The sequence below is a fragment of the Uloborus diversus genome, chromosome 7 (genome assembly GCF_026930045.1).
Source record: "Uloborus diversus isolate 005 chromosome 7, Udiv.v.3.1, whole genome shotgun sequence".
Taxonomy (NCBI): Eukaryota; Metazoa; Arthropoda; class Arachnida; order Araneae; family Uloboridae; genus Uloborus; species Uloborus diversus.
The window spans coordinates 149,847,447-149,873,547 of NC_072737.1; the positions used below are offsets into that span (position 1 = coordinate 149,847,447).

A 26,101-nucleotide genomic window follows, 5' to 3' on the forward strand; every position below is an offset into this window, starting at 1 on the left:
TTGTACTTTTTAAGCAGAACAAAGCTATGGCTGACCTGCAAGTGGATCTTACACAAGAGACTCAAGAAATTACCCAACAGGATACTTGAAGAGTATTAAGAAAGAATTTTCCATCCTATTTTTAGTTCACACAACCTACTGATCCTACATTTTGAAAAAGGAATTTTAATAATTTAATACAAAACATTAAACTCTACTCAAAAATTGATCACACACTTCACGTACAACTAGATAATTTTAAAGGTTATTAGCACACAAGCAAAAAACGTTAAGGTATTTTGAAGGAAATATAAATTTTCAAACAAAATTTATTCTTCTGACTTTAAGCTTCATTGTATAAACTTCCAAAACAATAAATTTCTGAAATTCATCCTCTGTTCTGGATAGCTATGCATTTAATCTATTTCTGTTGCATGTAAGTTATACATTTGATAAAAAACCTCTCATTCCTAAAACTGAGAACATTTAAGAAATTGATCCATATTGAGACGTAACGTGTTGCTCTGCATTACATTAAAATGCTTTTTACCTGCCTAATCGTAAAAGTGTCTGGAAGCAAAATTATGCGTAAATTATGGTTAATAATTATTGAAAAGGAAACACGAAAAGATAGCGAATTAGTTTTTCATGATCAACATCACTTTTTTCTCATACGCCCGAAACTTTGATTACAAAATAAAAAACTTCTTCACTTCACTTTAGGGCATAAATTGTCAGATGTCATTCTGCGGGATAGAATATGTACCCACGCCGTGGCAACATTTTGAGTGCGTTCGACGAGCACGACCGAGAGCGACCGGTTAGTTAATCACGTGACAACTAATGATCACGTGCTCCAATCAACCAATCAACTGCTTAGAATAATAACCACTGCAGTAACCGGTTGATCATAGAACGACGCGGTTAGTAACTGGTTACTTATCGGTCGACCGGTGAGGTTCGTCGAACGCAACCTTTACATCATCGCTGGTGTTCTTTTTAATTACAGGACGTTATTTCATAAACTTCTGTAGATTTTTCGTCCTGCGGTATTTACCTTTCAGTTTTCTGATATTTTTAAAGGGCAGGTTGATTAACAGCGCTTTATTAGTCTATAAATGTCCAATGGTACCAACATTGATCATGTTAGGGTCCATATAATAAGGGACTCTAGATCATAAACATGTGACTAGCAGCTCATGCCCTTTGTTTTAAAGAAAGAGTGGATCTTACACCATTGCTGTACGATACAAATTGCACCCCCCTACCTCTAAAAATTCTAAACTATTGAAGACCATTCTTCGATAATGTTGGAATACTTGGGGAACATTTATCTCTCCAACGGGTTGCCTGTCATTCCAGTTAGTAATACAGCTCAGCGTCATGATATTTACTTCACTTCACCATTATTACTCTAAACTCGTCCTCAATATTTATGGACTAACCGCCGTGTTTACTATTATGCCTGGAAAAACTAAAATTATACCTCCGCCTCCTGCTAATTCATGTCAACCTGGTGTTGCGAGATCTTTGTTGTACAATGGGTCAAAATTTCAGGGTCATCAGAAAAGCAAAGGAAACTGTTACGACGTAGAAGTGGTTCTCCAAGTAAGGATGCGTCAAAAGTTTTGTAGTGTGGCTTATTTAAAATGGCACGAAATCAAAGTCATAAGATTTTTTTTTTTTTTTTAAATATACCTTTTCACTTCCCAACATTAGATTTATATTTTTAATCGTTCGAAGCATCCTAGTTTATCAAAAACACACCAGTTATGGGTAATAAATATTAACATTGACGTGTGTACTAGAGAGGCGATAGCATTTTCCGTGTAGAGGAGATTTCCCTCAAAGCTTTATGTCTGGAGGGGTTCACAAGTTCCAATATTTTACGCTTTTATCCTGTATTCCTTTATTTTAAAATTTTGCATTCAGTGTCGTACTTTTTTCTCCACAACTGAGGACAAAACTCCCAACAGTTGCCAATTTTACTCCACTAAGCACATTGTTATCCCAAATTTTGAGAAATTAAGCAACGTTTTTACATCAGCATGGATTCTCAATGTGGGGATATTTCAATAATTGGGACTCCGGCTATTTTCATTGGCGTCAATTTTTGGCTCCAGCGCCTGTGCGTGAAAGGTATTTTTCTTTGCAAATCTAAACAAAGAGACCGGAAACATCTATTCACACAGGGTTATTATGAATCAGCAGGGTTACCAAAATGAAATTATTTACGCCAAAAATGAGACGACCAATCCAGATTCCCAATTACCGAAATATCCCCCTTAATGCATTAGTGACTTTACTTCAATCTGTAAAGTTTTGATCAATACATGGCCTCCACAGGGATGGGTCTGGGAGTACACAGCAATAGAGCCAAAGATAAAAAAAGGAAAATTTAAATTTGTTTATATATTTTCAATTTGACAAAGCTGGAAGACAACCATTGGAATAAACTAGCAAGGGACAGTTTATTGTGAATCCATGTTTAAATTTTCTTCAGGTGGGAATCTTTTTTGCTCCTCTAAAGTATTTTCAGATACGATCTGAAAAATTTTAGCTGGAATCCTACTCTGAACGTATGCCCTTGTATTATGTAGTTGAATTTAGTAAGCAAGTCACTTAACCTGGGTGTAGTTGCTTCGCTTTGTGATATGTTAATGCTCTTGTTTTGTCTTTTCCCCACCCTAGCATTCCTTGAGATGGAAGAGAATTTTAAATGATTTCTTTTAGTGTTTATTTCAGCTAAAATAATTGATACCATTTACTATATGAAAGCATAATGCAGAACAATACTTACAGTGTAGGCTGAAAGAAAATAGCTGTCAGGGAAGTTGACTAAGTTGTCATGCTATTGGTCTAAATGTCAACTTACATTTCCGAAAGCTGTGCAACCTTGAAATATCGAAAGAAATTATCGGAATTCTGTGAGGGTTGGGGTGCTACTCAAGGTCAGCTATACAGATGGGCCCTATTATCAATATAAGGGATGGTGGCATAAAGTGAAATATCTGACTATGGGCGAGGAATAGCCTGATACATGACTGCTTGCAGGTTAAAATTCAAAAATTTTGATTTCGTGTTTCTACAACCACCAATTGCACATTTTGGCAATCTTGAGTTTATAAGGAGCCTCGCACTCAATGAAGTATTAAGCCTAATTAAGCTTGCTCTCTAAAGAAGCTTAAATGACAAAATGTAATTATCAAAAGAATTATTTCTTGACATAAAACGTTGGTATAAATGAGTATCTGCGCAGCTGCTCAGCCCCGGAACCGCGCCTGACTTTATGCATTGTTATCCTTTATGAAACAAAAATGCTTCTAAATAGATTAAAAATAATAAAGTCTACAATTTATTTAATGAAAATGTAAGGCAGCTTCCAGTTGAAAATGAACATTTTTAGCTGTCGAAAGTAAGGAATTGAGAATAACCAAATCAGCATTTAAAATTTCTCAATTGATCAAAAGCTTCAGGAAGTTATTAAATGGATCAGGCTGTCATAGCTAATTTAAAATATTAAACTTTGAGCTTTCAGTAACATTAAAATCTGAAATACTATCCTAAGGTTCATTAGGGTTTCATTAGACTTTTTCCCTCAACTGCAATAAGATCAGAAATGTATCAACATGCTAGAAAATGTCAATTGTGTGTTAGTTTGTGTACATATGTTTTTTTTTTTTTTTTTAATATTGTGAGAACTAACAATGACGCTAGACATTCTTGATGCAGCATGTTGATTCAGGTTGCTAATAAATGTAAATTATATATTTTTATTACTATGAGAATTGGTAATGAAGCTTGATGTTCTAAGAGTTATATTGCTTTGATATTTAACTTGTGAAAAAACATTTTGGGCAAGCAAGGAAAAAAACGTTAAATAGAAAACAAAAGGCAAACTGAAAAAGCCCTTTTTCAGCACAATACAATTTTACTGAAAATTGAAAACTGGAATTATATTTAATTCTTTTCTTAATATCTTTTAAAGCATGTTGATATTGAGAATACTTGTGGCTATAAATGAATGAACTTAATTTTAGTGAATGGTTGTGTTTTAGTTTTAAAACTTGAAATTCTTTTAATTGTTTTTTTGATATCTTTTAAAGCATGTTGATGAAGAGAATGCTTATCTTTGTGGATACCTGAAAATAAAAGGCTTGACAGAAGAATACCCCACTTTAACAACATTTTTTGATGGAGAAATAATTAGTAAAAAATATCCTTTTTTAACACGGAAATGGGATGCAGATGAGGAAGTTGACAAGAAACATTGGGTAAGTGGTTAAAATTCTTGAACATTTGCTTGTTAAATCATTTTTTTTCAACATGTAAAGTGCGTTGTTATCATGGTCCATACGCTTTAAAAAAAAACTTCAGAAATAATTGTGTGCACTGAGATTTTTCTTTGGTAGCCAGCGACTATGGACATCCAAAACAGGTTTTGGACAGGGCAGGTAGCTTTTATCGTCCATAGCTTTCTAAAAGAGTCCGAAAATGTCTTAAACTGTCCAAAAGTATTCTTAAGCTAAAAGGGTGCAAAGCAAATCAATTTGTATTTACCAAGGGTCTGGCCAGAGCAAATTTGGGTTCGTTAACGGACCCTTCACAAAAATCCGATCAACCACAACAGACCCTTCACAAAATTCTGGTATTATACAAAATCAGCTAATTTTGCAAAAAAAAAAAAAAAAAAAAAAAACAGCACTCTTGTGATGCTCCTGCAAGCCATAAATAATTCTACCGCCAAATAAATATCTGTTGTTGGTTTCTCTGAAAGAAATTAACAGCTGAAAGTCAGTTTGGTTTATAATTTTGCTTGTTCGTTTTATGCTGCGGTGTTGTTGTAAACTTCTTTGGAAAGGCATCAACATTCTCTGAATAGGCGTAGGAAGCACTTTTCTCCCCACTCATGATTTAATCATCAATAATATACAGCGAAATGGATTTAGAACTGCAAAGGATAGTATGGGTGGGACCAGTGGTTGGAAAAACTACATTTTTTTTGTAGCGAACTACAACTACTTTGTTACAAATGTAGTTAACTACAGCTACAACTACTTTTTTCAAAATGAAGTAACTACAAACTACTTTTGAAATGTAGTCGCTACTTCGCTACTTTCAAAAAAATAAGCAAATAAAAAGCATACACAATAGGTTGTCCCTCAAAAAATGAAAGTCAATTTTTCAAGTCGCATACACTCTTGTATTTTTCCTCTTGTGTCAAAACAATAGTGAAAAAAAGTTTCATATAATTTGCACAAGGGCAACCCGTGCCGACTTTCACCTGAAAGTATAAAACGGTACTTGTATGCTAGGCCAAATCGCAAAAAAAAAAAAAAAAAAAAAAAAACGTTTTTTAGAAACTTGAAATTTCTGTTAGGAAACGTTGCCCCTGTACCAAACACCCCACATGTACCACAAGAACATTTATTACATATAAATTTAAATAGAATATCAAGTTCAAAAATTAATAACGAACACATTTACAGATCAACAATTACAAACGAATAATAAAAAAATAATATATTTTAAATGAAAAATTTAACTCAACCTGGAAAAAAACCAGATCTTTGAGTACTATGTGGGAGACTTAAAAATTGCAGGAAAACAAACGTTTCTATTTTAACGCTAATTACCTACTTTTCTACTTTACTGTTTATATTTTTCAGCTTGATAATTTCGTAAAATCTTACATTTCTGAAAATATGTATCAAAAACTTAATTTTTTGAAGAAAATTATAAGTGTTAGGCACGTGTGGGATATCTAAATGGTTTTTAATTTGAATAAATGTTTTTGTGGTGCATATGTGGGTATAAGAGCAACGTTTTATCAACAGAAATTTTGAGTTTCTAAAAAAACATTTTATTTCAATTTGGCCTAGCATTACACAAGTGCTGATTCACACCTTCAGATATAATCGGCACTTGCTGCCGTTGTTCAAATTATGATTTTTTTTTTTTTTTTTAATGTAAAAGGATAAAATATAAGAGAGTGTGCGACTTGAAAAATCAACTTTCGATTTTTTTTGGGGGGGGGGGGGGGATCCTGATACACACACCGTAAGAGAATTTAACAAAAAAGATTGATAAATTAGCTCATCAGAAGACATTAAGAAAAATGTTCGTTATCATACTCTCACACACTGTAATGCTCGTATTTATTGTAAGTAATCCAGAACAGTTCAATTTCATCCTTTTCTATAACATTTTAAGTAATTTCTTTTTATTTGGTGAATACTGTCAAAAATTTAAGCCTCGCTAAAATATTTTCGTTTTTTAATCTTCGGTCAGTTCATATAAAATTCACCAAATTTTCAACTCGCGAAATCACCGATATCTTTATTTTCGCGAAAATAAGTGCTTTTTGCAATATGAATATTGGTGAAATATGAAAATTACAACGGCAAAAAAACTAATGGCGTCAAACAGATAGAACGTATGGCGTCAAAATGAAATGCCTCAGGTCAGCTCGTATTTTTATGAGTCTTATTTCTCATTGCATCCGCTGATGTACTTGTGTAAAATTTAAGCCAATCAAATTCGTTTGAACCTTTTTTTTTTTTTTTGTTTGTTTGTTTGTTTTCAGTTTATTTAAAAGTAGTTTCCAGAAATCGCTACAAACTACTATTTTTTTGTAGTTAACTACTCACTACACTACTTTTTTTTAAAAAGTAGTGCGCTACACTACAAACTACTCAAAATGTAGCTACTACAGTAGCGTCGCTACTTGTAGCGCGCTACTTCCAACCACCGGGTGGGACGGATGTGATCGCTTCAGATAGGGTTACAAAATTCAAACTTATCGCCACTTAGTGTCTGGTGGTGCAATGTTAAACTGTTATTTTGGGAGAAAGTTATATGGGTTTGGTTTTTCGATACTAAAAAGTATAATTAACTTTAAATAAACATTTATTTACCGTTATTTTTTTTCTATAGATGCCTACATTTTGAAAAACGCAATCTTTTTACATCCGATATGAGAATCATATTTTATTCTTTTTTTCAAGCTAACTTCGCTTTATTAGGATGCAAATAAATGAAAAGTCTCTTTATTTTTGTAACAAAGCTTATTTCAAGTTTTTAAAGGGGAATTCTATTTTCTTTTATGAGTCAATAATTAAAATGCGGAATCGATGATTTATTTTTTATTTTATTTATTTATTTATTTATTTTTGCTTTAACTGTGACCAAATATTAATTATATGTTTATCATAGGACTCTAAAATGCAATTCAAAAGTAATTTTATCAAAAATATTTATTTTACAAGCCGTTTTTATACTTTTGATTCCTTCACTTTGAGGATTGCAATCTCTTTGCATCCGCTGTGGAAATCTGATTTTTCGAATTTTCGATGTGTAGTACTCTTAGTTAAGAGGTAAACAAATAAAATATTTTCTTGTTTTTGTGAAAATCACGGAGTTTATAAGGTTTGAACGAAACTCTGTGCTCTTAAACAGGGTCTTGGGTTAAAAAGTTAAATGCTGAACCCCTGCCTAATTTTTTTTCTTACAGTTATTTTAAATACTATACAAAAAACATTTCTAGTATAATTTAACATGATGTAGAATGGTAGATAAATATTGATACTTGAGGAGTGCCCATCTCCCAGGGAGCGATGCCTCCCCCCTCTCCCCAAATACTAGAAAAACACTCAAGAATGATATTCTCAACAGGAAAAAGAGAAAACACTCAACTTTAAGTGTCAATGATGCAGTTTCCACCATCTGAAGAGTCTAAACTTTTGTTTTTACAAGAAATTTTTTTTATTTTAATTATTTGATTTTTCACAAAAATAATTGATTTTTCACAAAATTATTTTATTTTTCACAAAAAACGGACCCTGTGAAAAATCCTGGACAGACCCCTGTTTACTGCAATATTGGTGATTTATAAATAATAATAATTAGTTAATGAAAATTTGATATTAGATTTCTCTGAAATGATAATTTAAAAATATTTTATATTAAAAGAAAGCCAATAAACCTATTATATAAAACTTTGTTATATAAGAGTTGGTAGTGTTGTGAAAATAATTTCACAGCACTACCAGTGTTGTTTGGTTTAAACCATGTTGGTTTAAATCATGGTTTAAACCTAGTGTTTTTTTTTAAAACCATGTGGTTTTTTTCAAACATTTTTTTTTGAAAAAATTTCATTGTTTCCTCCCAAATATTCATTAATTTTACATATTATTGCGAAGAGTAAAATCCAATTAATGCAAAGTGACTAGCAAAGCTTAATAGATACATTACAGTTTTTATAAATTTAGAAACATATTTTTTAAGGCAGTACAGGATTTGTTTTCTTTTTTTTTAAATCCATGCAACTTTTCTATTAGGTACATAAATATACAAGGCAGACCAACTAAGTCTTTCTAAAATTACATGGGAAAAGATCCAAGTAGCTTTTTGATATTTTTAATTATTATTTTTCAGTCTTTTGCATTTCAAAATAGTTCAAAAAGCATATTTTAACCAAAACTTCGTATACTACCTAATTTGCTTGATTGCTTAAGATTTATTTAAACAGATTATGCACCATTGAAGCGATGCATAGTGTAAAAATATCTTAACACTAGAATATTTAAGACAAAAAAAATAACTAAAGAAGTCCATGAATGCTTAGAGTAGGCATAAAATTGCTCTTATACCTGCACATTTTTTGCACCATGATAGACGATGCAGTCAGAGCAAGAAAAGAAAATGAATAAAATTATGAAAACAGAAAGCATTCATGTAATTCTCCTCTTATTTAAAAAAAAAAAAAGCCAAATTTTCTCATAAAAGAAGTCTCATGTATGAATGGTCGAAGAACCAATTAACAGTAATTTTTATGACAGTCTTCATTATTAAAATATCTTAAGAGTATTTTCATTTAAGTTTGTACTGAAGCTTTTAATTAAAATGATTTTTTTTTTCTTTGACAATTTTTTTTTATTTCTATGCATTAAACCAGGAAAAATGTCTACGAGGAGAAACAATGATATTCTTAAAATCTACTTGTCCTGTTTCAAAAATTATTGTCACTTATAGGTAAATAAATTATATGATTTGTAACTTTTTAAAAAAATCTTTAAACAAAATATGGTTAATCTTTCGATTTTTAAAGTTGTATAATGTGCATCCAACTTATGATTCATTTGTAGATACTGCCAAATACTTTCCATGTTTAAGACTACATAGTTTTAATTTTACTTCTAATAGGTTTATTTATAGTAGGTAGCTATGATTATGAGGAAATTAATTTGCAAGAATTTATTCTTGGTTATTTGTAATTAATAATGTCTGAACTATCACAATAAATTATTTCTTTGATTATTTGTACCAAGACCAATTTATGTGTCGTATTTTTTATGATAGTAAAAGATTGTTGCAAAACGTAGTGCAATCGGCTACTTTTCACTTAATCTTGCAATACTGTGTCGATTCCTCACCAGCATCTGGTGGGAAAGGACACGAAGCTGACGCTGGTCTCCCAAAATATAGTGGGAAGGGGGGGGGAGATGCTGTTAAGTTGCACAAGAGTATATTTTCTCTCCCATGCAAACTGATAAAGCAAGGTACTGTGTAAAAGAAGAAATATTTTTTTCTTCTGTTTTTTGCTGGAATTTCGTGCATGAAATGGAAACAAAATTTTTGATAAGCTTCGATTTAAAAGGCTCCTGTTTTTGGAGAAAAAGTTGTGTTAACCCTTTTATCAGTACTGGTTACCCCCAAACATCATAAAGGAGTAGAAAAAATGCTTGCCACAAAAGCAGTGCTGAGCAAAAGCTTACCAGACACAGAAAAATAAAACGAAACTCAGCTGATTTACTGTCCGCTAACAGGGAGTTAAATACATTATACGCCCATCTCAAGGGTCTGGGGATTAAGAAACTGTCCGCTAACGGGGAGTGTCCGTTAAAGGAGGTTTGACTGTAATTGTTTGGTTTTAAAGACATATGCATGTGATTCTTTGAAACAAGTTCTCTTAGAGCTTTGCTTTGAGAATGTTAAATCTGCCAATTTTGTTGGATCATTTATTTGAGCGCTTAAAATCTATACTAATATTATAAATAAGGAGAGCAGATTTTTGTGTGTTTATATGTTCGAGGTAATCTCCGGAACCACTGTATCTATTTGAAAAAATCCTAAACTATATGAAAGGTGCTTTCCTACTGAGTGACATAGGCTATAATTCGAAAAAATCCGATAAATAGCTCTTTTTTTATTCCAATTTAGGCCCAAATTTCATAAATTCTTGAATATGAGAGTGAAAAATTACTTGCACATATTAGTATTCTATACCGTTGAAAAGAGTAGAATTTTCTGCGTCCTAAACAATGTTTCAATGCTCTTAACTTAATTACGGCGGGAGTAGTTTGCGTTTGTAACTCAAATTTATTTTAGTCTTAGCTGAAATTTAGGCACTACTTTCTTCATTCAATCTGTCAATTAAAAGTGAAGGAATTGTCCCACAGTTTTCTTTTTGACACCATTGGAAAGAAAGACATTTTTTACTTCAGATCTCTCTCGATTGGGCAATGCAGCTCTTAATATATAAAGATTTGAAAGCTACTGTTAATGTGATTTTATACTTTTTTGTTTGTTTGGTGAAACATTTATTATTGCCAAAGAAAAAACATCTGCTTCACTCCCAAAAGGGCTGGGTTCCATTAGCGTGGTCGCTTGACTCGTTAGGCGCTGAGCAGTTCAGTCTAGGATTATTGTTTCAAAGCAACAATTAATGTTATTCATTGTTTTGTTGCTTTGTTTTGAAAGAAAAGAAACTTTTGATTTTTTTTATCTGAGTGAAATCTTGATTGAATTGATTGTAGCATTTGTGATTTGCTTCTTTTTCTGGCGAAATATTTTAAATTGCAATAAAAAAAGCTTAACTCGCTACATTGAGTTTTAAAGCAACTGTAAATCTAATTTAATGATTTGATGAAAAGTTTTAAATTCTAAAGAAACTTTAATAGGGTTTTTTGGAAAAGATGTGTATGCTTTTTATACACGACGACACATTTCTGGCGATGATTTTTGAATGTTCCACATTATGTTTCTTTTTCGTTAGATAGATGGATTATGATAGCGTGGTTGCTGGGCAAATTTGGCGATAAATAATAGAGTTGTGGAATTATTTTTACATTTGAAAGATATTATTTGATGTCTTTTTTGTTTATTTGGAAAAATATTTTAAATTGCAGTAAAAACCGCTTCACTTGCTAAATAGAGTTTTAAAGCAACTGTAAGTCTAATTTAATGATTTGGCGAAAAGTTTTAAATTCCAAAGAAACTTTTTTTTTTTTTTTTGAAAAGGTGTGTACGCATTTTATACAAAGAAAAATGATCATTTCACATCAGAGGGGGAGGGGGGTCAATATTTTTATTCAACGGACTTCCATTAAGTTTTTTGCACGAACATCGCTGTGCGGATACTGCTGGTATTGTATAGTTTTAGATTATTATTATTTTGTTACTTTCACTGTTTGGCATAAGATATCAACATTTTAATATTGTTTGCTCTTTTTCAGAACAAATTTCACTCATTTTATCAATATGCGAAATGTTTTAATTCAGATAGTTTTGATTATGATGAACTGAAAAACACAGATTATGTTTTTATGCGATGGAAAGTGAGTAACTGCTTTTATGTGTTTCTTATTTACTGAAATTTTATGCTTTACGTTTCATTTCATTTAATAAACTCACAAAAATCAAATGCTTTTCTTCATATCCACTACATCATTCAAATATATTTAATATTTTTACTAAAAATGTTTGCTTAAAACATTTCTTTTAACATTTGATAAAGTTTAATGACTCATTTAAAAAAAAAAGAAATATAACTATTAAAAAAAATAATAAATCAAAAAAAAAAAAAAAAAAAATCACTCGATTCTTTTGCTTGCCTGTAAAATTCTAAACAGGATGTCTGAATCGGATTTCAAAATGGAAAATCAAATGGAATGTTTTGTTTTATTACTTCGGAAAAAATAGGAATATTTTGCAACTTCCCAAAAATGTTAGCTTTCAGTCACATAATTTAGATGTTAAAGAATCTCTGCACTTGGGAAGGCTGATTAAAGTTCAGAACGACGAAATAATGGCATTAACCGAATTCAATCAATATTTAATGTCAAAATTGTGTGTTAGATACTGTTTAAAACAACTTGCATATGTTATAAGGCTCAACATTTAAATGGGACATGATATCAAATAATTGCGCCTGTCTTTTAGTCTTGAAATGTAAAGAGAGCTCTCCCCCCCCCTGAAAAGTCTAATAACAGTCTAGCAAAATAAGAACGTCAAAGGGAAACAAACCTGCTCAAAGCAAAGTTATGATGACATTTGGTGGGATTTGAAAGATATTGCGTATTTTAAATACTCCCAAGGAACTAAATCATTTGTTTTGGTATATACAGGCTGAATCATAATGAATGGGTCAAAAAGAATAGCGCAGTGTGACTGCCATAATGGATTTATTGAGCCGAAACAAATTTATTCTGCAAGTACAATTATACAAGTTCTATTTGGCAACAGGGAAAAATCATAGAGTGACGAACTCGCCACTAGATGCGCTGTTAAACAAAATCATCCATGCTGGAGAAAGCTGTTCCTAATTTCATTTTGCAGAAAGATAGTGCTCCAATCACGACATACATGAATTCTTGAACGAACGTCTACCCCATTGCTAGATTGGCCGTGATGGGCAACAGGATTTGACATGTCTTCATTGGCCGCCGAGATCACCAGATCTAACGCCCTGTGTTTTTTTCTCTGGGTTTGGTTAAAGACAAGGTGTTTGTGCTTCCACTTCCTCACGAGTTAGAGGAACTGAAGCAGCAGATAACTTCAGTGTTGAACTCCATCACAGGGGCTAACGAGAGCTATCACGAGTGTAGCAGGAGCTTGATTACCATGTAGACATTTGTCGTGTTGCTGTTGGGGCACCTATTGAATGCCTGTAGAAACTTGAATAAATATAGTTTTGAGGTAAATTTAAATTATCTAAATATATTAATTACAACGTTCAGAGTCGAAGTTTTCTTTTTGTCCCATTCATTGTAAATAACACTGTACTACTATCATAAAGTGAGTGAATCAAATGATGTATTTTAGGAGAAGCATTACCAGAATAGGGGAATCACAAATAATAGTGTTCATTGTTATATGCCAGACCACAAATTCAAGTTTGATCACATTGTTGCAGCATGAATGGACTTTTTTTTACCACTTTCACATGCCCTAACTACCATCTGTTTTCTTCACAAAATGCTTTTGAATGGTCAAATCTTCACTTCTGATGAAAATATCAAGCTGTTCTTGAAACTTTTTTTTTGACTTAAGAGTAATAAACTTGGATCGATAAAAAAAATGGACAGTATATTGTGAAATGAGTTATTTTTTTCCGGTACAAGATTTGCTTTACATTCGAAGAAACTGTTACTTTTTGGCCAACTTGATTTTAGCAGGCCTTAAAACCAGCTTTGCTAGAAACCTGTTTATAATTTTGGCTTATTTTGTATGTTTCAGCGCTGCCCTATGTCATGTTGTAATACAGTCAACTTGCGCTACAATGCGATTCAACTTACGCAAAATAGCTATACTGCGAGTTTTTCACCAGTATCGAATTTTAGATCTAACGCGCATTCCTCACCTGCAACACAAAAAATTTTTGGAAAGGAATCACAGTGTGTATGTTTCAGTGTTGTTATTGGCTACTAAAAATATTTTTACGTGAAAAGATTTTCATCCCTTTAGCATCATCGACACCAGAAGTTCCTCACATCATACTAGCAGGCCGAGGAGTCAGTCACCTTTCTCACCTTTAGTCACCTTTTGAAAATTTGGTTACTTTTAGTCACCTTTTGCAACTTTTGTCACCTTTCTTGAAATGTGTCTTAGGATTTTTTTTTTTTTTAAGTAATTAAATCTTTGAAAAGTATCTGAATGATAGCTTTAACAGTGAAATTAATTAAAAAATAGCCTTAAATATGCCCCCCCCCCACCTTGTTGTTGTTTAAGAAAAATAGCTATGCTACCGGGAAATCGGGGAATCTTTTTTATCGCTTGCAACTGCACCCTATGAGCAGAACCAGTCTTTCTATCCCTTCTACAGATGGACTTGCTCCTTATTTTTGGGAATGTATGTTAAAGGAAGCATGTTTATCCTATTATACTTTGAGCTTTGATGAAACTACCAATGTCAAAGACAAAAAAGAACTGCAACGAACAATAAAATATTGGTCTGAAAGCCAATGTTGCATCACAACGAGGCATCTCAAAACTTACTTCTTGGGCAAGGCAGTTGGTGAAATTTCGATTGAGACGCTATCAAGCACTTACCGAAAGTAATTATCCATGAACAAATGTCTCATGCTTTCCTTTGGATGGTCCTTATGTTAATAAAAAGGTTTTTAGGCTGTTTGACACTATTATCCTTGAGACACAAGAAAAAAGCCTAATAAATATTGGTACTTGCAGTAATCATACAATGCGTAATGCGTATGTCAAAGCATTGCAATATTTAGGTGAAGGAGCATCTGAACTTCTTCTTAGTACTTATAGCTATTTTGATGGTTGGCCTTCCCGTTAGGAGGACTTCAAAGAAGTGCAAGCTCAACTAAATACACCTCATCGCAAGTTCCTGAAACACAACTACCCATTGGCTTACCCTTGGACTTGCAGCAAACAGACTACTGAAACAGTGGGATGCTCTTCAGTATTATTTTTTAAAACATGTGCTTTAAAAAAGAATTCAGCTATGCAATGCAGGTCATATAAAGCTGTTGCAAATATTTTAAAAAGACCTTCTATGAAAGCTGAGCTGCATTTTATCTTTTCATCTGCTGATTTGTTTATGCAGTTCACGAAACGCTTTCAATGCCAAGCACCTATGATACATAAATTGTACCAAGAAATAGAGACCATTGTTCAGACTTTTATGGCTCGGGTTATAAAAGCCTTTGTCATAAAGTAAGTTGATTTTTTAAATGTAGACACGGATAAACTGTTTGCAGTTGGTAACAGACTACCTCTTGGAAGATCTTGTTGTTAGTGGAGAGGTGACAGATGAACTGTCAAAACTGAAAGAAAATGCAAAGGTTATGTTTTTAAGAGCTGTTAAAAAGCATTGTGTGACTACATGCAAGTATGTAATGGAAAAAAGTTGCATATCAAACGGGTTACTGAAAAGTTTTAAATTTTTGGATCCAAAAGAGAGAAGTAAATCTAGAAGCTGTAAGGATTTGATAAAGGTTGCCAAAATCATGCCTTTTAATGTTCCACTCGATAAGTTGCAAGATGAATGGAAACTTTTGCAGCTGGAAAAAGATGATGAAGCATCCGAAAACAAAACCATTGATATCTACTGGCAGCAGCACATTTCAAAAAAGGACTCAACTTCAATAATCTAATGTTTCTAAGGTGATAAAAGCTTCACTTCAGGGTTGGGTTTTGGACTGTCCAAAACTGGTTTAGGACAGGACAAGTGGTTTTTACCGTCTAAAACTGTCCAAAAGTGTCTGAAACTGCCTTAAACTGTCCAAAACTATGTTAAAGTTAAAGGGGTGTAATCTAATCAATTCGTTTTCACTGCAGCATTCATGATGCATAAATAAAGATATTAATGAGGTTTAATTAATCAGTATTTGATAATATTTTTCTTCAAAATGTTCATTTAAAAAACATTTTACTTAAAAAAAATTGCCAATAACTTTTTTACAAAAACTTATTTAACAGTTGGTAGAGTTTTGGAAGGAAACTCACAACACTACCAAGACAACTAATTTCAGTTCCATTCATAACGCAAAGGAATATTATTAAATGTACAATATTTAGGTGCAAGAAAAAAGCTAAATTTTTTAAATGGTTTTTGCAAATAAGTTTTACATGATTTTTTAACAAAAATCATTTTTTAAATCTTAGATTAAAGAACAAGAAATTGATGATTAAACACTTATATTATAAAACTTGTGCTATTCTTTTTTTAGTTTACGTTTTTAATATACATTCTGTTACTAAAAAAAATTGTAATTTATTGCATTTAAGTCAATTATTGCACTATATTTTGAACACTTTCTTTTGCACACATGCATAAATGGAAAAAAAAATTTAGTTTATGCAAAAAAAAAAAAAAAAAAAAAACTCCTGCATACAAATTTAAATTTTTAATGAAGAATTTAATTCCTACTTAACTAGATTAAAATCAGCAGCATAAATAAGTTACATATATATTTACACCTGTATGTTCACATTGAATAAATATATTAAATAGTCAATAAAATAATTATGACACTTTTTGTTCTGTTTTTGATATTTTCTCACAAAATAGTTTTGGACATTTTCGGTCACAAGGCTTTTGAACAAGATGGTAAAAACCTTGCCAACCCTGCTTTCATTTGCACACATGCATAAACATAGGGAAATTTCGTTCCTATTATCAAAAATAAATAAACGTATGCATAAAAATTGAAATTTTTATCAAGAATTCAATTCCTATGCAACTAGATTAAAATCAGCTGCATAAGTAAGTTGAAGGTTCTCATTGAATAAATGTTCAATATAAAACATTACTTTGATACATTTTATTCTGTTTTTTGATGTTTTCTCACACAATACTATTTTTTTTTAAATATAGTTTTGGACACTAGGGTTTTGGACAGGACGGTAAAAACCAGGGTTTTTTCCATGGTTTTTACCGTAGTGTCCAAAACCTTGCCAACCCTGCTTCACTTGCATTATCACATGGTAATGCTGACATTAAAAGACTGTTTTCTATTTCAAAGCACCTTTTTGGTGAAAATAAGACAACAAGGACTGAAAGATTTTTAAACAGCATACTTATAGTTAAAGACGCTGTAAAAAGAATATCCTCATTTGCTTTCTTTACCAATTGGTCCAGAAATAATTAAATGTGCACAACAAGCACACATAAATTACACAACATACTTGGATGAATGTGAAAGGAAAAAGGATTTGGAATTGAAACAGAAGCAAAAAGAAGAGCAAAAAAGAAAGGATTGTGAAGAAGAAACTAAGAAAATGGAAAAAATTTAAACATATATTGAAAGTGAAACTGTAGAAATCTTTACAAAAAGCATATAGGGCTATTTTGGTAAAAGTCAGTAAAAAGGGATAATCCTTTTTTGTTTTTTGAGTTCTTAACAAATTGCTTTTGGTCACCTTTTAGGTACTTTTTTGTCACCTGTTAGTCACCTTTGTTTTCAAATTTGTCACCTTTCTCACTTTTTTCAAAGGCCATCAGCAGTCCTCGGCCTGTACTAGTCTGAACATTGCTTTGTTAGTGCATATACAAATAGCTGCTCCTCAGTTTTCTTTTCTTTTTTTTCATTATAAATGCAAAACGTTGATGAAATATAAAGACACCTATAAATGCTGTTTCATCTACAGTTTGTGAAGATAGAAAGAAAAATAGAAAGTTTCTGACCATTAAAGAAAAGCTAAAGATTCTCAATAAGCTTGAACAACTAAAAAATGTGTTGAAGGTAGCACGACAATTAAGTACAAGAGAATCTTTCACATATAGAATTAAAAGTCAAGAAAAAGAAATTGGTAAAAGTTCGCAGAGTAAGCAAAATACAAAAAATATGAAAATGGAAGCTGTTTTCATATTGTGGATTAAAAAGACCAGGAAGAGGGATGTGGCCATTGATAGAGACGTTATAAAAGAACTAGCAAAGCAACTGTAATAAGATATATATTAGAAGAAGGGGGTTAGTTACGCATCACAACCATCCTCTTCAACATTTTTTTAAAGTTACAAATATTATTACTGGATCTACTGTACATTAATGTTATAGTGCATTATTTAATTATTACTACATACTGTATGCACCGTACTGGTTTATTTTATATCTCTCTTTCCCATTGATCATTTGTACAGCATAACAATATTTTATGTTCACTAAAACAGCATTTTTTAAAAAATGCAGTTAAAATTCATTGCTTTATGTAAGAAAGGTAATGTATAGTTAAGGAATGGTTTCAAACAGTTTGAAATGGTGTTTACATCAGCTTTTGATTTGGTCGAATCCCATATTATTATCTTCTCAGTAGCATGCATTACAAACTTATTGAAGTAAGTACAATTCAAAAAAAGAAAAAAGATGTGGTACCAAAGGTGGAGAATATTACAAATGAAAGTAAAATATTTAAGTGCCCTCTTATTTTTTTATTTAGTTGCCATTGAGCTAATAGTGACTGCTAATCTTGAGCATTACTTTTTAATTATAACCTCTATTATTTCATTCCTTGACTAGTATTATGAAATCTTATTCCGATAAAATTACTGTTAAATCCTAATTTCCTAAATCCTATCTTTAATTCGGTTTGGATTTCTGAAAATTTTTATTTATTAAGAATTCATTTATATTTTATATGTTTTAAAATTTAGGAACATTTTCTTGTACCTGACCATACAATAAAAGATATTAGTGGTGCATCCTTTGCTGGGTTTTACTACATTTGTTTTCAAAAATCTACATCAACTATTGAAGGCTATTATTATCACAGGAGTTCTGAATGGTAATTCTTTTATTTGACCTATATAACATTAGTTGATTGATTCGTCAAGTATATATACTTTTTTTGCTTAATATTAGTGAGCATTTGGGTTTTTGCCTAAAAATTTCTAACAGTCTAAACTCAAATGTTCATTTAATAGCCACATCTCGTATTTATGAAACATTTAAATAAATGTTACATTTTATAAACATTTTCTTCTGTGTGCATGTGCTGTATTTGTCACCCTCTATGTTGTTAGATTTGTCTTTGTAGAAGCATTCAATTTTGGCATGCAATCTGCATAATAATGTTTGTTTTCTTACCTTCCAGGTACCAGTCCCTTACTTTAACTCATGTACCAGAGCATAGCATACAGATTTATGAATTTCGATAATCTTGAAAAATTCAGATGACTGTGATTTTCAGTTATGTCTGCTATCTGCCAAAAATCTTCCTGTATATTGTATTCATTCTGAACTTTGTAAATATGCAACTAATATCATGAAGCAAACGTGATAGACTGACTTGCTTTCCGCAGCATAAAACTTTTAGTTTGCTGCAATCTAACTCTTCCTGGTGTTTATTTTTTTCGATTCATAATGTATATTGTTAATTGTTATTATTTTTAAAGTTAGCATGGGGTCTTAGCAATTCTCTTGCTTCGTGTACATAAAACAGAAGATAAATAAGGTTTGTTATTGTTTTAATTTTAAAAGAAAATCCTCTTCATTACTGATTTTTAATAGTTCACTATTTATAAAGAATTCAAATATGTTTTATAATTTTGCTGAGCCCATATTTCTATTTTAAAGCTGATTTCTATATTTTCCTCCTAATTAGATATTGTTCCTTATAGGAAGCACCTGAAAAAATATTTTTGAAATATTAATGCTGAAATTTGGTATATTACCTCAATAAATAATTAATAAGTTGTTTATGCTGACTTGTACAATTAAGGCAGTGAGAAGCAAAGGGATGTGAGTGACAAAATTAAAAATTTGGAGATAAAAAGTACAAATGGTTGGTGAACCTCTCCTCTGTCTTAGGACAAGAGATAGTACTAGTAGCTTTAATAGGTGCTGCTGTACAGCATGATTTAGAAAAAAAAAGCCAACCTAGGATCTGAACTTTAAATGCAATTTATTCAAAACTTTAAATAGTTTACTTACATCCCTTTGCTTCTCAGAGCCTCAATTAACTATTATTTTCTCAAAATGCAAAAAAGAAACAAACAAAATTTCATTTTAAATAACTAAAATGATTTTAAAAAATTGTTTTTCTTACCCTGGAAGTTCATTGTTAGCAGTAAACTGCAGTCTACTTCTAAAAACTGCAGTCCTCGGCTGGAAATGACTGAGTTGGCGGTGTATTTCATGTTATTTTCTTCTGTTAATCCCAAAGGGGTTTTGCCTATTTATAAATATTGTAAGTCAATATTCAAAATATTTTGCATGTAAATTTTTTCTTTCACTCATTAATTTTGAATCTGCAAAGTAACAAAATATTTATTTTCATTGCTTTAAGCTCTTAACAATCTCAAGTAGACAGCTTTTTTATTTGAGATAAAATGCTATCAAAACTACTTTCTGGGTGGGTTGTTATCACAATTTGCGTTGTCTTTTCTGCCTGTTTCATTATGGATGATTTCCCTTACTTGAGGCCTTAAACCAGTTAAGAGGGTGATATCCATTCTATCCTTTGCTGCAAAAATCTTTTTTTTTATTTTTTAACCAGGTATTTAGTTGAAAACTTACCACTTTTGTGCTGCATTCCCATCTTAAAGGCTTCATGCTAAAAGGTAGAGATTAGGTGGGGGAGAGGAACTTAACTGGGTTTCTCTTAGGGTCTATTAGCTATGCTTCTTTTTTCACCATGGCACTCTGAACTCTGTTCCCATAATAGAATCATGGGAACAACCTACCTCTTTTGTGCTCTATTGCAATCCTAAGGCTTCATGCTTAAAGGTAGGGAGTTGTTGGGAGAAAAGGTACCTAGCCAAGGTTAAGGTTTAGCCTGTTTCTTGAGGGGCATACCGGAGCATTGAAGATACATCACCATTTGTGTCATCTAAATGAAATTAGTCTGTAACTAGAACACCAGCCTTTAAAAAGAAAAAAATGTCGATAATATACATCCATGGCTAGTTTTTTTTTTTTTTTTTAATGAGAAATGGAGTTAGAGTGTATGCTATTTCGCTTAAGGCTAGGATTAGTGCATAAATAAAAACAATGCACTGACAAAATATTAACACATTAAAAAGTGGGGGGGGGGGGGGGGAGGGGGCATGAAAAATTACCCAAGAAAGAAATTAGATTAGATGGCCTCTGTAAATAAATTTAAGAATAAAAACTCAGGAAAGGTAAATCTCTTAAAACTAAGAGTAAAATCTTCGAACTTACCAAAATAAGATCAATTGAAAATCATTTTTAAAAAATGGCAGTCACAAAATGTGTTTAGTAAAGAACAAAATTTAAAGCTTGAAGCTGGGAGTTACAATTTCAGTTTTTGATTGTTTTCAACAAAACTTTTTTTGAATTTTTGTGAACCCTGTAAACTATGTTGGAACTACTATATTATGTTGTGTTGGACACCATTTTAATATCGAACATTTATTTTTGCTCATAGAAGTTTTTTTTTTTTTTTTCTACATTCATCTGAAAGCAAATACGTGCGAAAAACCATTTAAAAATAAAGAAATACATACAATTTTCTAAAAAAATCTATAATTTTAAAATTTCGGCTCCAAATTGCATGAAATCAAGCTACTTGCAGTCTGAAGTCCTTTCCAAGTGTTACAAGTCTAAATACACACGCAGACACTTCCTTTTATAATCTATGAAGAAAAACAAATATTTTGCCCTGCAGCTGTTTTATATATTTTCATGCTGAAGAAATCTCTCAAACTCCCCTTCATAAACTGACAAAAGAAGTTCCAAAAAGAGGACTTTTTTTTCAAGTGGATATTTTTTAGTAGGGCCGTATGCCAGGGTTCACCCCCCCCCCCTAAAAAAAAGTTCAGTTTGACATTTAAATGTGCGTTTATATTTAAAAACTTCCAAAAAATATTGTTCCAAAACTCAAAATGTCTTTCATATGTATATTAATTGCATAAAACGCTTTCATAATAGGGAACCCGAAGACATGAATGTCAGCATAAATAGCGCAAAGCTCCGCGTGAAGGTTTTTAAACCCTCCCCGAAACTATTTTCTGGTCACGACCCTGTATTTTAGAGCTATAAATTTTGGAATGTTTAAAAAGGGAAAGAAAGCGTTGCTATTATATGGTTTTGTTTGCGACGCATGGTGGTGAGTTTAATCTGTGATAATTTCTATGCAAAAATAACATGGCTAAAATAACATAGCAAATATTAAAGTATTTTATTTAAAGACAAAACAATAATTGATAAACAAAGTTTTGCCTCTTGTATATTAATGTGAATCTTAACAAAGCAAAGTAATTTCATTTCATCTTTCATAAAAACAGTGGTTATGTAAAAATTATTTTGCTGAAGTAAATAATTTGGGAGTAGGAACTGAAAATTGCTGTAATTTTATTGTTTGAAGGTTTTACTGAAAAATTTAATGCATGTGAAATATGGATGTACATACCCAGTGTTTGTTGCTACTTATGTTAAATTTTCAGACTGAAGCTTTATACATAAGTTTTGCAGGTTACAGTTAGAAAAACTCCAATAACCTTAACTTTTCGGGATTAGGCTGATATATACATGAAAGGATATTTCTATAATTTAAATCAACATAGCTTTTTCTTAATATCCTTTTTGAAGTGGAGCTCTTGATGCATGAAATATTACGATAACGCATTACGTTGAAGTGGTATATAAATGTCTTCACTTCAAGAAGGCATCTAGTTAGTGTTTAAGAGCTCTCAAGCATAAAATTATTCCCGGGAAAGGGAGCTACATAAACTTATTGAACTAAGAACCAATCAGCAGCTGAAGTCAACTATTGTTCCCCTAGCGGTCAAAGTAAGCAGCTGAGAGTCAATTTATTAGATGTAGCTTTGGATGAAGAAACAGACATGTACAGTATAGGACTCCAATTTCAGAGTATCCCAAAATCAGGAAGAGCCAAAACATTGCACTTACAGCTTACTTTAATGCTTGGATGCTACATTTCATGCGTAAAATTAGCATTTTGCTGTGAGTGTGCAGCAATCTTTTAACATCCGCTTTTTGGTTTACACTACTACTTTTTATTTTCTTTGTATGCATTACAAAGCAGATTCATTTAAAATCCAAAGCTATTTTTGGTTCAAATGTGATTAATTTATTGCATCGATTGCCATATCCTATAATAGTGTACATAATCCATTGTTATGACAAGCAACATCCCCGGACCTTACGCCAATGCAAGTTATTGTCGACTTTTTTTAGCATACCAAAGTATGCTTTCCTTGAAATTGATTTGAAAAGAAAAGACATTTAGAAAATGTGCCTGATATCTCACAGTACGATAATTTTTGCTGTTTTTTGGGTCAAGATTCTAAAATCTGGAAATGTCATTGTCACAAATGTTCGAGATGTGGGATCCTGTACTGTAATGTTTGGAAAACTACATCTTTACCGATTTCTCAATTGGAATTTGATCACCTTAGATCTACAAATGTGTAAGGTACAGTATTTTTGCAAACTTTGAAAATAAAACATACTTAGATTACTTGTGTATAAGTCCAAGCATTTTTAAAGAAATACTGAATCAGAAAAGGGACTTTTGTATATACTGGTTAGTGAAGAATAAGTACTTTCCAAAACTTACAGAGCTAATAAATTCTTAAAATGTCATGATCTTTATTTGAAAATTTCATTTTTACCAGAGACCTAACAAAATAAGGAATATTGCTTAAAATATGAATGCAGTGGCCGCCGCTTATAGAATCACATTTGTTTAAACAATTTTGATTCAATAAAGCTGAATTCTGGTCTGTTTTTGACAGTTTGATTCATTAAAGCATTCAATTAACCACTAATTCAATTAACCAGCTTCCACTGTGTTCATAAAGTTCTATTGATTGAGAATCTGATATGGTTTCTCATTAGAATTAAACATGGCATTTTTAAAATGCCGCATCGATAATTTTCTGCATGTTTTAATTTTGAAAAGCAAAAGAAACAAGCAGATATTGAACTTTTCATTGACTGACTAATTTCTGGAAGGAATGTCGCAGAGTCTGCGTGTTTAAAAGTTAAATTTTCGTGACTTTTTTGTTGTTGCGCCGTTTATGATCGACTTTTTTTCTTATTACCCCGACTTCAGTCCTACTGTTTTAACGAAACAATAAAGAAATAGATACTGGTACATTTTGATGCAATTTTATATTATTTACCCGACAATTAGAATCTTTTAATGAAGTAAATGGCCAACTGTTCAAAAAGTGCAGGAAAAGCCTAATTTCCTATTCGCCAATTTTTTGTATAGATGATTACAAGTGAGACGGAGCTCTATTTAAACAGAAAGGCAATGTAAAACCTTAAAAAGAACGTAAGGAAGCAAAAAAGGAAAAAGATGTACACTGCATATTTTATTGATGTTAGTACAAAATAAAAGCTACAGATAACAGAAATTTGCAAAAACGGACCACTTCAAAAGTAATTGCGGAAACTAACTTTTTTCATACATAAATATGATTATTGTTCATTCTAAATCAGAAACATGATTATAAAATTTATAAAATTTCATTTTCTTTCCTTGCAAAGAGTGTATTCGCAAAAAAAAGGCAAAACCTAGATGGGCAAAATGTTCCCAATTTTTGGAGCAAAATCGAAAATTAATTTAAATGTGAGATTCCGTTTTTATTTCTTCACATTTTCAAAAGTTGGGGGATAGAGCCACAAGCAAATATGTACTGTATTTTTTTTCTTTTTAATGGATATTTTCTACTCGGGTATATCATCCATGTCGAGGAGTTGCTCATTTTTATGTGCTGCATTTATAGCAATGCAATGCGGCGTTTCTGAACATTTAAAATTTCTTTGACAGACTCCTACTCTTTTCGGGGTGCGGCAATCATACGAATGCGGCGTATCTACTGCAAGTTATTGTATTCAGGGCGCCTAATCAAGGGGGGGGGGGAGAGATATATGCAAGCATTTGATGCTGATTGCTCAACTCTCATTCTCAATTTCGTGAACAATTTCCAAATGAATTTTTTGTTGCATGGTGAGGGTTGAGAGGAACTACATGCCTTCCCTTTTATGCCCTACATGCCCCTTTTCCTTATCCTACAGAGAAATATTAGTAACTGATCTGTCTTTGATAAAAATGTTATGTTTACCATGCATGGATTTTTCCTTTTTTTTCCTGTGACATAAATTTTGGAACAAGAAGGTAAAAATCATCAAACCTATAAAATAAATATTCGTTTTTGTTGCTTGATTAAAATTAAAACTGACCCATCATTTTGATTTTTTCCCCTGGGGGGGGGGGGGGCTAGCGAGGATGTATACTGAATGCAAATTTTATCTGAAAACAACAAAAACTGCAGGAACTTGTGTAGTTAAGCATTAATTTTCCAAAGCCAGGGAGGGGAGAAATTGACCCTACTGACGCCCATAAATGTCGTGCCTGAAACAAAAGTTTATGTTGAATGCTAAAAATGCATAACATAATACAAACCCTCTAGTTTACTTATTTTGTTATTTCTTTAGTTTAATTATTTTATTATAAATTTTATGTCCCATATTTAAGAACAAATTTATTTAAGCTCTGCATTTTCAGAGTTTTTCCTTTTTATTTTCAAATTCAAACATCTGCCCCTGTTTGTACAAGATTGCATTTTAGCTGCTTATTTTTAAATGAAACTAATTTAATATTTGTTTTGCTTTTTGTGTCATAGTTAATGACAACAGGAGCTGAAAGTTAGTATTTTCAAACGATTGATGCTCTAGATGGAATGTTTTCGTTTTTGACAAAACAAATCTTTAACAAAAATGGTTTTATCGCACCAAAATATGAGTTTTATTATGGTATTGTTTAAAAGGTGTTTCTTTGTTTGGATTTTATTTTCATATTTTTGTAATTAATAACCTTTGTTTCCACCAGATTATATTTCGTACTGATGATTGTCAATTTGTTTCTTCATTTTGTTTTTTCAACTTGGTCTTTCATTACTTCAAAAGTAGTTAGTTTATTTTTGTGACAGTTTTAAATAAAAAAAACACTTACTTTATTTTACGCTAGAAATAAAATTTACGCTAAATTTGTTTCCTCTTGAGATGTGTGTAGTCCTATATCTTCCTAATTTTTCCTTTTTTTAAAGTGATTTTTTCCCTACTTTCCCACATTTTTTAATTTTTGATTAATTATTTCCTACCCCCCCCCCCAAAAAAAAAAAAACATTTCGGGGTCTGAATACTACTTTTTTGGCTATTGAAAAGAACTGATGATGGTCTGTTATTCTTATTTTTTTAGCATTTTGAAAAAGTTAATTTTAAATCAGTTGAAATCGCAGCACACAATAGTTGTTTGCAATAATAATGTGTGCCTCATTATTTTAAAGACAAACAGTAATAGTAAATAATAAAATCACACTTGATTTTAAATTATTCTCTTCATAACATACCTTTCATTATGTTTACCGTTTTATTATTAT

The 26,101-nt window shown here is 31.6% G+C and overlaps 1 protein-coding gene across 1 annotated transcript; it reads left to right on the forward strand.

Annotated features, from left to right (window-relative positions):
• Positions 1–1,400: 1,400 nt before the first annotated feature.
• Positions 1,401–26,101, forward strand: LOC129225800 (glucose-induced degradation protein 4 homolog). Its single transcript, XM_054860310.1, has 5 exons — positions 1,401–1,587; positions 4,086–4,253; positions 11,496–11,597; positions 18,380–18,510; positions 18,820–26,101. The coding sequence occupies exons 1-5, from the start codon at positions 1,441–1,443 to the stop codon at positions 18,881–18,883; spliced, it is 612 nt and encodes a 203-aa protein (XP_054716285.1). The 5' UTR covers positions 1,401–1,440; the 3' UTR covers positions 18,884–26,101.